This window comes from Plectropomus leopardus, chromosome 11 (assembly GCF_026936395.1).
Source record: "Plectropomus leopardus strain MGB_pleo_1.0 chromosome 11, ASM2693639v1, whole genome shotgun sequence".
Lineage (NCBI taxonomy): Eukaryota > Metazoa > Chordata > Actinopteri > Perciformes > Serranidae > Plectropomus > Plectropomus leopardus.
This window is the reverse complement of record NC_142186.1, coordinates 27,037,772-27,051,121: the sequence shown is the minus strand read 5'-3', so window position 1 is coordinate 27,051,121 and position 13,350 is coordinate 27,037,772. Positions and strand designations below refer to the sequence as shown.

Sequence of the window (13,350 nt, the reverse complement as noted above, 5' to 3'; positions counted from 1 at the left end):
ATAGTCATACACAATGCACTTATGTGATATTCATCGTAATAACGAGCATTAATACATCACCTGACATCACGCTGTGATTTAGTGTGCTGAGGATGTTTGGGGAATTGTTCAGCCAATGAAAGGAAACACTTGTGTGAGACTCCACAATTTGCCGATATTGGACTTGGATTAACTAAATGCCGAGCATTCCTGTAATATAATAGAATAATTCATAGGCTCTGCCCACACGCCACCGTGATGCTGCGTTACACTGGTTTTAGCTGCACACACAAGTGGAAGTCACTGTGTGTGGTTTGTTTTTCAGTGTGTGTATAGAAATGTCAGTGGTATTGTATTGTCATATTATGTGCTGAGGTGTCATTACATAATAGAGTTGGCTGGAGGGGGGGTGCAGGCTGCACATGTGAGGTGCCAATGAGGGATTCAGGTTGATCACGGGTGGTGCGGCTGGAGGTAGCTGGGTGGGTAAATGTGGTGTTGTTTACTGTCCTGCTAATCTTTTGATTGCAACCAGATTAAGGTATTACTCCTGTAAATGTCATGTAAATATTTCACCAGATTGTTCTAACAAATGGAGGTCAATAGGTCAATATCAGAGCGAGAATTACCTGACTGACAGACCAGCTTTAATCTTGCAATAATGTCCTCATTAAACGCTGACAAATGAATCGATTTGTTGATCAAATGAAAATTAACAGCAATCATTTAAACTATTTATTTAGCAAAAGAGGGCTGAAATCACCTATTTAACGTTTGGGAAGGGGGGGCTCTTTAATCAAAAGATGTCGAAACTCCAGAACAACTTGTCCATTTATTGTGCCACAGTTGGAAAAAAACATTCACTACTTTGTTGCAGCAAGGCTTTGTTCTTTAATCTGGTTGTGCTGGCACATTATGAGCAAAGTGAGTGCTGAAAGGGGTCATAATCGATGACCCTGATGAAAGCCAAAACCTGAAACAAGATCTTGCAATTAAGTTGTTCTAGATACTACGAGTGCTGCCGGAGTTTCAACCTCTTTTGATACATTTTCCATCTCTATGCACCTGAATTGGTGGAAATTGTGCATGCATTTAAGCATATTTGAGTATTGCCCAGTAGCAAAATACTGAACATTTTGTGATTCCTGCTTTTTAAATAATTTCCTCTTTTTATATTATAATAGATTGCATATTGTTGGATTTTGGACTGCTGATAGAAAACAAAAATCAATCCAAAGATAACTAATGATTACTCTCATTAGAAGTTAACCTACTAATTATTTTCTTATCTTACTGGTTAGTTGAGTGGCCTACAAAAGGTCAGCAAATAGCAAAAAATGCCAACTACAAAGTCCCATGAGCTGTGATTCTAATTCCCAGAGTGCATGATTATGTTGTAAATTGCCTTTGGTTGTTCAATCAACAGTGAAAAACCTGAAGATGTTCAGTTTATTGTTATAGAGGACAAAGAAAAGCAGCAAATATTCATATTTGAGATATTAGAACCATTTTTTCCCCATTTTCACTTTTACAAAAATAAAAATGAGTCATCTACCGATTGGAAAATATGTCTAAATAGATATGAGTCTTATCTTTGAGCATGTAATCCTGTTGTGGGACTCAAGGTAAACTATTGTTGTTTTTTTCTTTTCCTTCTGGATTTATTCATTTATTTGTTTATCTTTACTGGATTTATCTACTGACGTCTGCCTTCATGATATTAAAAAGTACTTTGTGTTTCTAACACCAATTTGTGTATGTTATCGACCAAACTATTCAAAAATAAAGTGTAAAAAACCCTATATATGTATATCTTCTGCAGACTGACATGTCAATTGATAAAGTCATAGTTTCAGCTTAGATGTCACCCTGGACCCCTGCAAAATTCTGATAGATCTTTTTAAATGTATTTATTTTATTTATTTAAAATAAAATAAAATACAGATTCAGAAATAAGAAAAATAACTGTTGTTTACAGCCCCCCCTTTTTTTAACAGTGTACCCATTTTAGTCTAATCTCTCTTTTGTGCACATATCAAAGGTCAGAGAGTGAACTGGATTCAGTGTTGGCTTTTGGTGTTGCAAAAAGCTCACATTTCAACTTTGAATAAAGAGCATACAATGAAAGTATCTCAAATGTCGTCCTTTTATTCTGCGGTGCTAATGAGAGGTTTCCTTTAAACTATCTGACTGCAGGGTGCATGTAAGCATAGATGTAAACAGTGAGCGAGTGTGTGAGTCAGTGGAGGTAAATTGTGGAGGACGTCTCCTCGATGAATCAGCATGTGAAGGGACTGATGATGGCAGCGTGCTGCTCAGAAGGAGTAAATGAATGTAGCCGTAATGAATGGCTGACACCTTGATGACTGTAATGACTCTGCAGAAACAACATGTCTGGCAAAGTGTAATATGCTGTTTACTCTGGTTACACTAACGTCACTGAGTAAAAGCATGGGCGAGGGTTGTAGCAGGAGAGGAGGTTGGGGGTGGCAGACTGGTGCAGCCTCAGGCTCACTGCTGCATTAATGCTCACATTACTACAACTGCACTCGTTGACCCACATCATGCAAAGATGGAGAAAATGAGGGGGTGGACCAACAGAGGAAGAACTCACAGATCACCTGATTATGCCGTGTTTTTAACAGAGGAGTGTTTTCAGGACGAGTCTGAGGTTTGGCAACGTTTTAGTCCAGATTGACTGGTGATAAAAGGAAACTATGGAAAGGTTTCCATTATGGATCACCAGTTATACCAGCAAGACCAGCTTTTCAAGAAGGCATGTTTGCATATTACACATTTTAGGTAGCAATGTGGGTGATGCATAATATTTGTATTTGTGTAAATAAGTAACAAACTGTGTATTTTACCTCTGTGCAAATACTATCATGTAATTACTATGACTTAATAGCTGATATATTTGATTTTTTGTGATGGTAAATCTAACTTTTCTAAGTTTATTTATTGTTAATGCATTTATATGGAATTTCATTTTTTTGTATTTTAGGAAAGGTTTTAGAGTAAATTAATTGAACTCAAAGATTTTGCCAATTTAAGTCTTATTTCAGTTCTCTTATAACTTTCTGGGGAAAAAATACAATCCAGAGGGTCATAATTTCAAGGAGCACAAGTACTGGCTGCATATCTTGGCTATGAACAAAGTATCAAACTAAAAACTGTAATTCAGCTTAACCAAAGGTGTTGAAAGTCCAGCAACACTCATGGTATGAAACAACTTTATTAAATAAATGAAATAAATTCTTTAAAACTCTGACAACACTTGTAAAATTTAAAACAACTTTATAGGTTTAAATTAATGAGGGAGCTGTTAATTACAGTTCACTGACTTATGGAGAAAGGGTGGAATGAATTATATTTTATTATATTTTTTTCTATTTTTCTATTCCCTTTTATATATGTTTGAAATAAATCAAAATCAGACCATGCTGTTAAACCAGTTTCACCAGCATTAGACCAGCACTAACCAAGTTTTTTTTTTCGTTTTTTTTTCTTTTTACCCACTTCTCGTATAATATGTAACAACAACAATGTTTAATCTCCTATTTTATACTTTTTAAATATTCTTTTGCTCAATTAAAATATACCGGACTTAACTAAAATCTGATTTCTTAATCATAATTTCCAAAGAAACCAGTGTTACCGTGAAGAAAAAACCGGACACTTCCCTTCGTGTACAGCAGGAGGCAACAAGGAGCAAAACACTGCGCGCAAACTGGTCACGAAGAAGAGAAATAAAACATCAGTTTCCGCTTCCGGGTCTTAGCCCAGAAACGTCGTGTAAACGGCGCGACCAAACAAGAAACTTTCACAGACAACTTATCGGTTTCGAGCGTTTTACGCTGCTCAAACTTCATCTTTTCTGTTTGACCCAAACAGATTCAGAGGTGCGGTAACGGATACAGGCAGAAACTGAAGGTTTGTGAGTTTTATTGAGCGGTTATTCGCTGGTGTCGGTGGCTCGCGGATAGCAGCGTGCTAACGGTAACTAGCAGGCAGCCGGGGAGTTTTGGCGGACGTAAATGGTTTTAGCTCGGTTGTTGCTCCTCGTTAGCACATTTGTCACACAGTTTAACGTTAAAAATATCGATTTAAGAGCAACAGCGAGTTTTGGGGTAACTGTGTGAGCTGGGTTTTGTGTGCACAGCTCAGTAACTGTGTTTGGACGTTTGTGTGTTTGCGTGTTTATGTGGAAATGAGGGAGACTGCGGAGGGTTTGTGCTCATGTAGCTCATGTGTTTTGGGGCGGACACATCAGAAAGGCAATGACCCGCAGAGATCCCACGGATCCTTAAAAAAATCTTAAAATGCATTCACTTAATTCATCTAAAAACAAGGCCTTGATTGGTCTTAAAATGTCGTAAATCAATCGGTTAAACGTCTTAAATACCCTTAAAAATACGTTTGTGTTCTGACGTCGCGTTGAAATAAATAGTTAAGATGAAGTAGTGATTAGTGTGGGTTCATGGGTCTTGAATTTTCCTTATTGTAATATTAAATTGTATTCTGAGTGGTATTAAAATGTCTAAATAAAAGGTAATATATTTATTTATTGCATAATGGACATGCAAGAAAGTTTTTATGTGTGTAATGGAAGATGAAGAAAGACATATGGGTAAGGGGCAGGTTAGGGTTAAGGAACTTTAAAAAGATGAAGGTATATTTTCTTTTTTTGTTATTTTTCTGTATCTGTTACTGTCTGTCATCATAGTTGGGCTGTATCTTATGATGCAATATACTTATTTTTGTTATTTGTTAAAAGAATGTTAGTTGTGTATTTCATTTGTTATTATTTTCTTCATTTTTAAAAATTTAATCTGTCTTCCAATGCCCTGATATTTATGATTTGCCATATTGACAGCAGTTATTGGTTGGTGAACACCTAAAAGTTGTGTTGAGGAAAAAAAAGTCTTAAATTTAAATTGTCTTATACTGTAGAAATCCTGGTCCCAGACGCAGAGTTCATGAAAACAGATAGTTCAGCGTTTATGAATGATGATGTTTTGCAGGAGGATGTCTCTTCCTAAACGGGAGGTGGAGGAGTTGAGGCCATGGGTGGAGCGCACTGTGAAGAAGGTGCTGGGTTTCTCAGAGCCCACAGTGGTCACTGCTGCTTTACACTGTGTTGGAAAAGGACTGGACAAAAGGAAGACCATAGGTGAGTGAACTGACGATTGAACAGATACACGATTATTTAATTAGGATTTAGTAAAACGCCTTTTGCACAGCACTAAGAATTCAAGGTCAAGAGTAAGACATGTGACACTTTATTTGTCATTGTAGATGTACAACAAAATTATATTTGGCTACTCTCAGGCTATCAACTGTACACATACAAAATAGAAAATAAAATTAAATATTAAATGAAAACAGTAAATCAAGATGAAAATAAGGTAAAACCACAGAAAACAAGAAGATAAAACAAAGATACCTCCAGGCTTAAATGATTAAAATGATTTTATTGATACACATCCCCCTCGACTCAACTGTTACTTGCATTGACATTAATTATTCAAATTAAGTAAATGATCAAAGGATTTCTGGATCTGTGTTAATTATTGGACCTGCATTTCCACCATAGACCAGCTGCGTCCGTTCCTTGATGACTCTGCTGGAGGTTTTGTGGAGCGTCTTTTTGAAGCTTTGGAGGAAAGCCGCAATGCTCGTGGTAACAAAGGAGCTGGAGAAAAGAACCGGAAGAGAGAGCTCAAGGTGAGCAGATGCGCTTTCACACCTTTGTTTTACCACTGCATACCTAAATAGTAAGATCAGAGGTAACCGTGACCACATTTATATGTGCTATTACGAAAGTGTAAAAGTCAGTAAATCAGACAATGCCTGTATAATAAGGCTGTTAATCGTAATTAATCGTTCTAAGGTGCATCATTATGCGGACGTGGATAATTCTGCATTGATGCAATGACACAATCAATTATAGCCACGTAACATTGCTTGTTGAATTTTTGGCCGCAGCTTGACAGTAAAGTTCTACAGCTCAAGAGAACGTCCTGTTAGCAGCCAGAGCCGTGTGGTAGCAACGTCGCATTGAATTGTTGGAGACCGCGGCTTGCTGACGACTTGTATTTATGGATAAAAAAGTAGTCAAAATCAGGACAGCACTCTGATTATAGCATTTTTTATTATTGCCACACGGACATTTCAGGCCAGACAGACTTTTCAGGCCTGAAACGTCTGCATGGCAGTAATAAAAGATCATTTGAAAATGCTAAAATCAATAATAGAATATTAACAAAGTAAATAATTTAAAAAATGCTAAAATCGGAGTGCTTTCCTGATTTTCACTGCATTGATATCCACTTTGAGGATTCAGCACCCAGTCTGAAAAAGACCAATTGCGAGTGAGCGCATTGTGTCTTATTTTTGATGAAAACGTAGCCATGTGTATTAATATAAGAAAATGAGCATGCAATGCGTTGTGATGCTTCGTGGAATCGAATCAAATCTTTGACATGATAAATGTAATCAAATTATGAGACCAGTGAAGATGCACAGCCCTGCTGTATATAGTTGTTTGAGTGCTCAAATACTGAATTAGTTTACTCATTGTATGTAGATTATTGACAAGGAGAGAAAACCATATTAGATAATCATATATTTAGTGACATTATTTGACGAAATTCAAACACATTCACGTTTGGCTTAAAGCCAAGTGACGTAATTTATTTGTTTCTTTTTTGGCTGGGTGTTTCTCAGGATGTTTTTGGTGATGAGACTGAAATGGGTGTAGTGCGCGAAGCTCCGGATGCAGGAGATGGGACTGTTGCAAAGAGGAAACGGGTCCCTCGCTTTGAAGAGGTGGAGGAGCCTGAGGTCATACCTGGACCCCCATCTGAGAGCCCTGGGATGCTCACCAAAATGCAGGTAAACTACATGATGGATAAGATTGTACCTGAAAATGTTGTTTTGAGATTTTAAAGTAAACTTTCTGCATTTACTAACTTCTTCTCTGTGTTTTCAGATAAAACAGATGATGGAAGCAGCCACAAAACAGATAGAAGAGAGGAAGAAACAGCTGAGCTTTGCCTCTTCAGTCCCCTCTGCACAAGTAATTAACAACTCTTTTTTACTTAAAGACACACACTGAAAAACAAGTAATTTCAGGCAGGGTACTCGCTATGACAGCGTTTTTACTCCCTCTCCTCACACCACAGTCACAGCTGGAATCCCCTCCAGTCTCACGGCTCCTCGGCACATCTGCTGCTGCAGCTGCAGGCGGCGGCTCATCCATCGCCCCCTCCCAGGCTGCCAGCTTCATGAATGATGCTATCGAGAAGGCCCGCAAGGCTGCTGAGCTCCAGGCCCGCATCCAATCCCAGTTAGCCATGAAGCCGGGTATCCTCGGAGCCCTGGGAAACACCGGGCCTCACAACATAGTGGCACTCGCTAATCTGCACGCTATGGGAATTGCCCCACCGTCAGTAATTTCACAATATTTCAGATTTTAAAATCAAAAAATCTATTTGTTAATGTTAAAGTCTGAAATTATTTCCCTGTGTGTCCCTCTCACAGGAAAGTAGAAGTCAAGGAGATAAACAAGCCAACACCTCTGATTCTGGATGACAAGGGAAGAACTGTGGATGCTAGTGGAAAAGAGGTTGAACTCACGCACCGCATGCCAACACTGAAAGGTATGTGTATGTGTTTTCACGGTCAATTACTGCTGACAACCGCACGCAGAAAAAGAAGTTGTCACCGTTTCTCTAGATGTGCTGTTTCTGACAGGCAGCTGAGATGCACATGAGAAGCAATGCTCAAAACTTGAAAAAAAACAAAAACCAGCCAACAGCTCGGCGACGCTCACGCGCTGCCTCTGCATGCCGTTAGCTGAAGAACAAGACAAGACGTGTTTTCTAATATGTATTATGCGCCTAAAAAGATTTTATTTTGCTCTACTTGGATGTTAAAAAGCCAAACATTGCACTGTAAAAACTAACTGAATGTAGTTGATGATGATAATAAATATGCTAAATAATGATAAATAATATTATAAATAATGAGAAAAACTCTTGATTAATAATTCTGAAAACTTGACAATTAACTCTGACGATAATTGTAATATTAAAATTTAATATTGTGACATCCCCAACATACACACACACAGTCTTAGGGTCTTGTTTTGGCGTTGCTCAATGTAATTTTCCTCCGTCTGTGTAGCAAACATTCGAGCGGTAAAGAGGGAGCAGTTCCGTCAACAGCTGAAGGAGAAGCCTGGGGACGACTTGGAGTCTACGTCTTACTTCGACCAGCGTGTGTTCATCACACCGGCTCAGCGCCCTCGCAGGGGCTTCAAATTCCACGACAAGGGACGCTTCGAGAAGATTGCTCAGAGAATTAGAACTAAGGTTGGATTTAACTCCTAAACTGTCTTACGTCTGCTGCTGTCTCAGCCTGATTATTTGGGAAAGACGTACAATAATTTGTCCCCCCGCCTTGCGTTGTTCTTGCCCTCATTCAGGCCCAGCTGGAAAGGTTGCAGAATGAGATCGCCCAGGCAGCAAAGAAGACAGGAATCCAGGCATCCACCAAGCTCGCACTTATCGCCCCAAAAAAAGAGATCGGAGAAGGGGAAGTGCCCCACATCGAGTGGTGGGACTCCTACATCCTGCCCAACAACATAAACATGTAAGAAACGACAGCTAACTCAGGAACCTAAACAGTGTTTGAGCGGTCTTTAGTCTCATTCTCTGTTATAGATTGAATAATAATGCTGTCTGTACAATCAGCTTACTGTAGTTAACTGTTAATTTTCCCTCTTGTTTTTTTAAAGAACACCTGAAACAAATTTTGATGGGATGGAGCTCTTTGGTGTGACCACTCTGGTAGAACATCCTGCCCAAATTAACCCTCCTGGTGAGTGTATTTTTAAAAAAGTCTGCACATTGTTAAACTTTCTCCCAAAGCAGATGAACTTTTCTGTCCCATAAATATCTTTACCATCAGGTTTTATTGTGCACTGTCCCTGTCAAAATAAAATTACTTTACATAGAACTACACTTATAGAGATACAGAATGGTGCTGAAATTAGTTTGAACCCATTGAGTTCATTATGTGACACTTTTAAATGAAGTCAGTATACACAGAGTAAAAAAATACAAATGTGAAGACATACCGTTGTTTTTTTTTTTTTTTAACTTTTGATTCATGGCAAAACAATGCCCACTATCAATAGAAAAAATATAGACTCAAAAGTAAACTACAGAAAATATTATTGCATACAGTATGGTTGCTTCCTGAAAGTTGATTTGTCAAATTATTCGTCAGTGACCCATCAAAATCCAGACTTGACGCCCCCACTCATGGAAACACACACAAATGACAGATATGAGACCTCTGAAAATTTTTAGGGTGCAGGATTTAAGAAGCAAATGCAAAATCTTTGGAGGGTATACTGTCCGTCAAAGAGAAACTGTTATGCATCCAATGCATATGTGCATGCAAAAAACAAGGAGGAACAGACAGTCAAATTCTTGTTTTGAACAGCCAAATCTGATTCTAATCAAAGCACTGATTCAGGTGCAGTCCAGATTCATAGGTCGTCCATTTGAAGTCGTGAATGTGGAGTTTTCGGTTCAAATAATTAACAACAATTTTGTTATTCACACACTTTTGCATTCTGTGGGGTTGTTTGTAACGAACAAACTGGATTATTTTGCATTTGTGCAGCTGTGTTTATCAGTATGGTGACTTCACATTCTTGATTTTTGTTGTTCTGTGTGTCCTGCTCGTAAGCAGTTTGTTGTATGTGCATGCTCTTAATTTTTGAAAACGATACATGTTTGCCCTGTCTGCAAGCCACTGCTCACCCGTCTTAATTGTTAATTTCATTCCTAACATCAGAATCTTCTGGATTTTTCTTTCACAGTCGACACAGATAAGCCGGTAACGCTGGGTGTATATCTGACAAAGAAAGAACAGAAGAAACTGAGACGACAGACACGACGAGAGGGACAGAAAGAACTTCAAGAGAAGGTTCGCCTGGGACTGATGCCTCCACCAGAGCCCAAAGGTACCCACACAAAAAATACTATTTGTGCAAATGACTACAAGAAAGATTAAACAGAATCCAACAGATGTTTGCTTTCCTTTCGTCAGTGCGCATCTCCAACCTGATGAGAGTTCTGGGGACGGAGGCGGTTCAGGACCCCACGAAGGTGGAAGCACACGTCAGAGCACAGATGGCAAAGAGACAGAAGTTAGTAACACAGTCACCCTCCACGCTGCTGCACTCTCGACTCATTTCTTTCACTATTATGAAATTTACACTCCGATCATCTGTGTATGTTTTTCTCATCGTGTCCTCCTCCTTTCAGAGCTCACGAGGAGGCCAATGCCGCCCGCAAGCTCACAGCAGAGCAGAGGAAAGAGAAGAAGGTCAAGAAGTTAAAAGAAGACCTCACTGATGGGGTTCACATTGCAGTGTACAGGTGTGCATTTGTAGTTAGAGAGAACATACTGTAGCTCAGTCATATGGTGCAGTGTGTGTGTGTGTGCGTGTGTGTGCGTTGCAGTGTAGAGGTATGACTAATTTAAGCACCTTACCTTCCCTGTACAGGATCCGTAACCTGCAAAATCCCGCTAAGAAGTTTAAAGTGGAGGCCAACGCCAATCAGCTGTACCTGACAGGCACAGTCGTTCTGCACAAAGACGTCAACCTTGTTGTGGTTGAGGGAGGTGAGAGATTACACAAAGTGCCAAATCAAACCTGTGAATGCGTTCAGTTAGATAAATGTGTCTCTTACAAACCAAAGTTGGTACTGTTGATGTGATTTCTAATAAACATTTGCTGTGAAGGGAAAAAAAGTCTGTGATATGGACATTTAACAAATAATTAAGATATTTCATCACTGGAAAGATGTTTTTTTAGTAAAAGAAGGCTGTCTATGCAGTAGAAAGGTGCAGATACTTTTAAAATTGTTGTTACAAAAACAGACAACTAGTGATCGTGTATTGCAGTTAAACGGTGAGATAAAACATATTTCTGAAAACATTTTAGGTGAGAAATAGGCCACACAGCAACAGCATCTTGGTGTATATTTGATTAGTGCAGCTCAGTTTAACTATTTAAGATTTAACTGTCTAAATCTAGCAAGAAAGTTGGCAACACTGCGGCAAATATCTCTGACACTCTCATACTCTAGATTGAGAAAGAGCACTACAGCTAAGAGGAAAGTTTTATTTTGATTTGGGAGTGAACTTTTGCTGCAGTTCAGTTCAAATTTAAGGATAGAGCAGTGTATGAATATACTCCTGTAATTCTCAGACGTGTTGCCTTAATGAACAGCTACATGATACTAGTTTTTCAACTTTTTTATACATTTTGAATTTTTTTTTAAATTTTTTTAAAAACTTTTAGAAATCACAGAGCACCCAAGATTTTTTCTATTTTTTCCATGTTTTCTCCCCTCACCCTCCCACCCCCCATAACAGAAACAAAGGCAATAATGGAAATCACACCAATTACAACAAAATTCCCAAAACCTTACACACATAAGAACATAATTAATAAATATTTAGATGAAAATGACAAATGGGGAAAAAAATAAATAAATATTTGGCCATTTAGAAAATGTATAGGTGTACTTCTACATGGCTTGATACTAAATTATAATAGTGAGTCATACTTAATATCGAAAATTTTCTCTCCTTTTCTTTAGGCCCCAAATCGCAGAAAAAGTTCAAGAGGCTGATGATGAACAGAATCAAATGGGAGGAACACAACAGTAAAAGAGATGGTAAGAGCTGCTCGACCGTTTTGTGCTCGTTGCCTTTGTGCTTTTTTCCGGGATGCTAAACTTTTAATCATCGATTCTCGATTAGATCCAGATGGTGATGACGACACAAAAAGGAATAACAAGTGCTGGTTGATTTGGAACGTAAGTATTCATACATCACTTAAATATATGTTTAAGTATTCTTTCGTTTGTGATCTCATTTAAGTCTAATGACTCCTCTTGGTTCTCCAGGGCACAGCCAAAGAGCGTAGTTTTGGGGATATGAAGTTCAAGCAGTGCCCCACGGAGAACATGGCCAGAGAACACTTTAAGAAACACGGCACAGAACACTACTGGGATTTAGCTCTCAGCCAGAGTGTGTTGGACACCACAGACGACTGAAACCTCAACAACGACAAGCCAATCAGACCCGCAGCCTCCCGGCAGTCGTCCCGCACTGCTGACCGGCTGTCCTGCTGCCGAGGACAGACTCAAATTAAGAGACTTGAACATAGAAAAGGAGGAACAATACACCTGTGTGGATGTTTTTGCAAGAATATGTGACGGATGATTGTGTGTGTGTGTGTGTGTGTGTGTGTGTGTGTGTGTGTGTGTGTGTGTGTGTGTGTGTGTGTGTGTGTCTGCATCAGTGTTCATCTTTTGTTGGTAGGCGGTTCTGTCAGATATTGTGTTGTCTGTCATTGAATACAGTCTGACAGATTGCACTGTGTGACGTAAAGCCAAGGCTTTTTGTGATGATAAGAAATGACAGATTATGACGCAACTGTAGTGATGACCCCGCCCCCCATGTACACCGATGATAATCCCTGTTTGGAGCAAAGCAGTTAATAAAAACCACTCCACCACTGAATGACCGCACAGCTATTGTGCTAACACATTAAACTTTGGAGATTCCTGATAATGTTACAGCGTTGTTATGAGACGTATTGTAGTCATTAAAGGTGCATTTCACATAATTAAAAGTATCCAAATCCATGTTTTTTTTTCATGTTTTCATGAAATCTTTGACTGGCCTGAAACTTTATTTCTCTATAACCTCACAGTCACATAAATTAACAAAATCCAGCTGACTTCGTGTATGCTTTTTCCGTCAGTTGTACTCGACTGTTGATATTCAACTTGCTTTAATAAAGGGTAACTTCATCATTTTTTAACCTGGACCCTATTTTTTTGTGTGTGTTAAAGTGACTGATGTGAACAATTTTTGAAAGCAATCCAGTACTGAGAGAGTAGCTGCGCAACACCCACAATTATGCACCGTCCCTGAAAATAAATTTAGCTACAGTCAGGCTCAGATTGTTATAAGTGTCTGTCTCTCTGCCTTTCACTTGGTTTGTCATTGTGTCTAAATCTTAGCTTATTTTGACGAAGGTGAGGTTTTTGATCTAGATAACTGTCCATATTTATTTGAGTTGGAGTACGTGTCTTTCAAAACGAGATTTCTCCTTGAGCAACACTTAGACACAAAAATAAATTAAGATTAAGCAAAACACAAACACACTTTTAACAGACGTACAGTGATGCAAAAGAGCACCATCTGATTACATTGTGAGCGATGTCCAGCTGCTGCCCTCACTAAATTCTGGACCAATTTCAAAAATTT

At 38.8% G+C, this 13,350-nt stretch overlaps 1 protein-coding gene across 1 annotated transcript; it reads left to right on the top strand.

Annotated features, from left to right (window-relative positions):
* The first annotated feature begins 3,743 nt into the window (after positions 1–3,743).
* prpf3 (PRP3 pre-mRNA processing factor 3 homolog (yeast)) lies at positions 3,744–12,901 on the top strand. Its single transcript, XM_042489843.2, has 17 exons — positions 3,744–3,912; positions 5,004–5,152; positions 5,576–5,706; positions 6,709–6,876; positions 6,974–7,060; positions 7,167–7,429; positions 7,525–7,643; positions 8,170–8,357; positions 8,471–8,637; positions 8,783–8,865; positions 9,878–10,021; positions 10,108–10,207; positions 10,326–10,439; positions 10,568–10,686; positions 11,670–11,747; positions 11,833–11,888; positions 11,979–12,901. The coding sequence occupies exons 2-17, from the start codon at positions 5,008–5,010 to the stop codon at positions 12,126–12,128; spliced, it is 2,112 nt and encodes a 703-aa protein (XP_042345777.1). The 5' UTR covers positions 3,744–3,912; positions 5,004–5,007; the 3' UTR covers positions 12,129–12,901.
* The last annotated feature ends 449 nt before the right edge of the window (positions 12,902–13,350 follow it).

Excerpts from the sequence above, each read along its gene's own strand:
- prpf3 (XM_042489843.2), top strand. The coding sequence starts at position 5,008 with ATGTCTCTTCCTAAACGGGAGGTGGAGGAGTTGAGGCCATGGGTGGAG. Across the intron at positions 5,707-6,708 it reads ACCGGAAGAGAGAGCTCAAG|GATGTTTTTGGTGATGAGAC; the intron begins GTGAGCAGATGC and ends GGTGTTTCTCAG. Across the intron at positions 8,866-9,877 it reads TGCCCAAATTAACCCTCCTG|TCGACACAGATAAGCCGGTA; the intron begins GTGAGTGTATTT and ends TTTCTTTCACAG.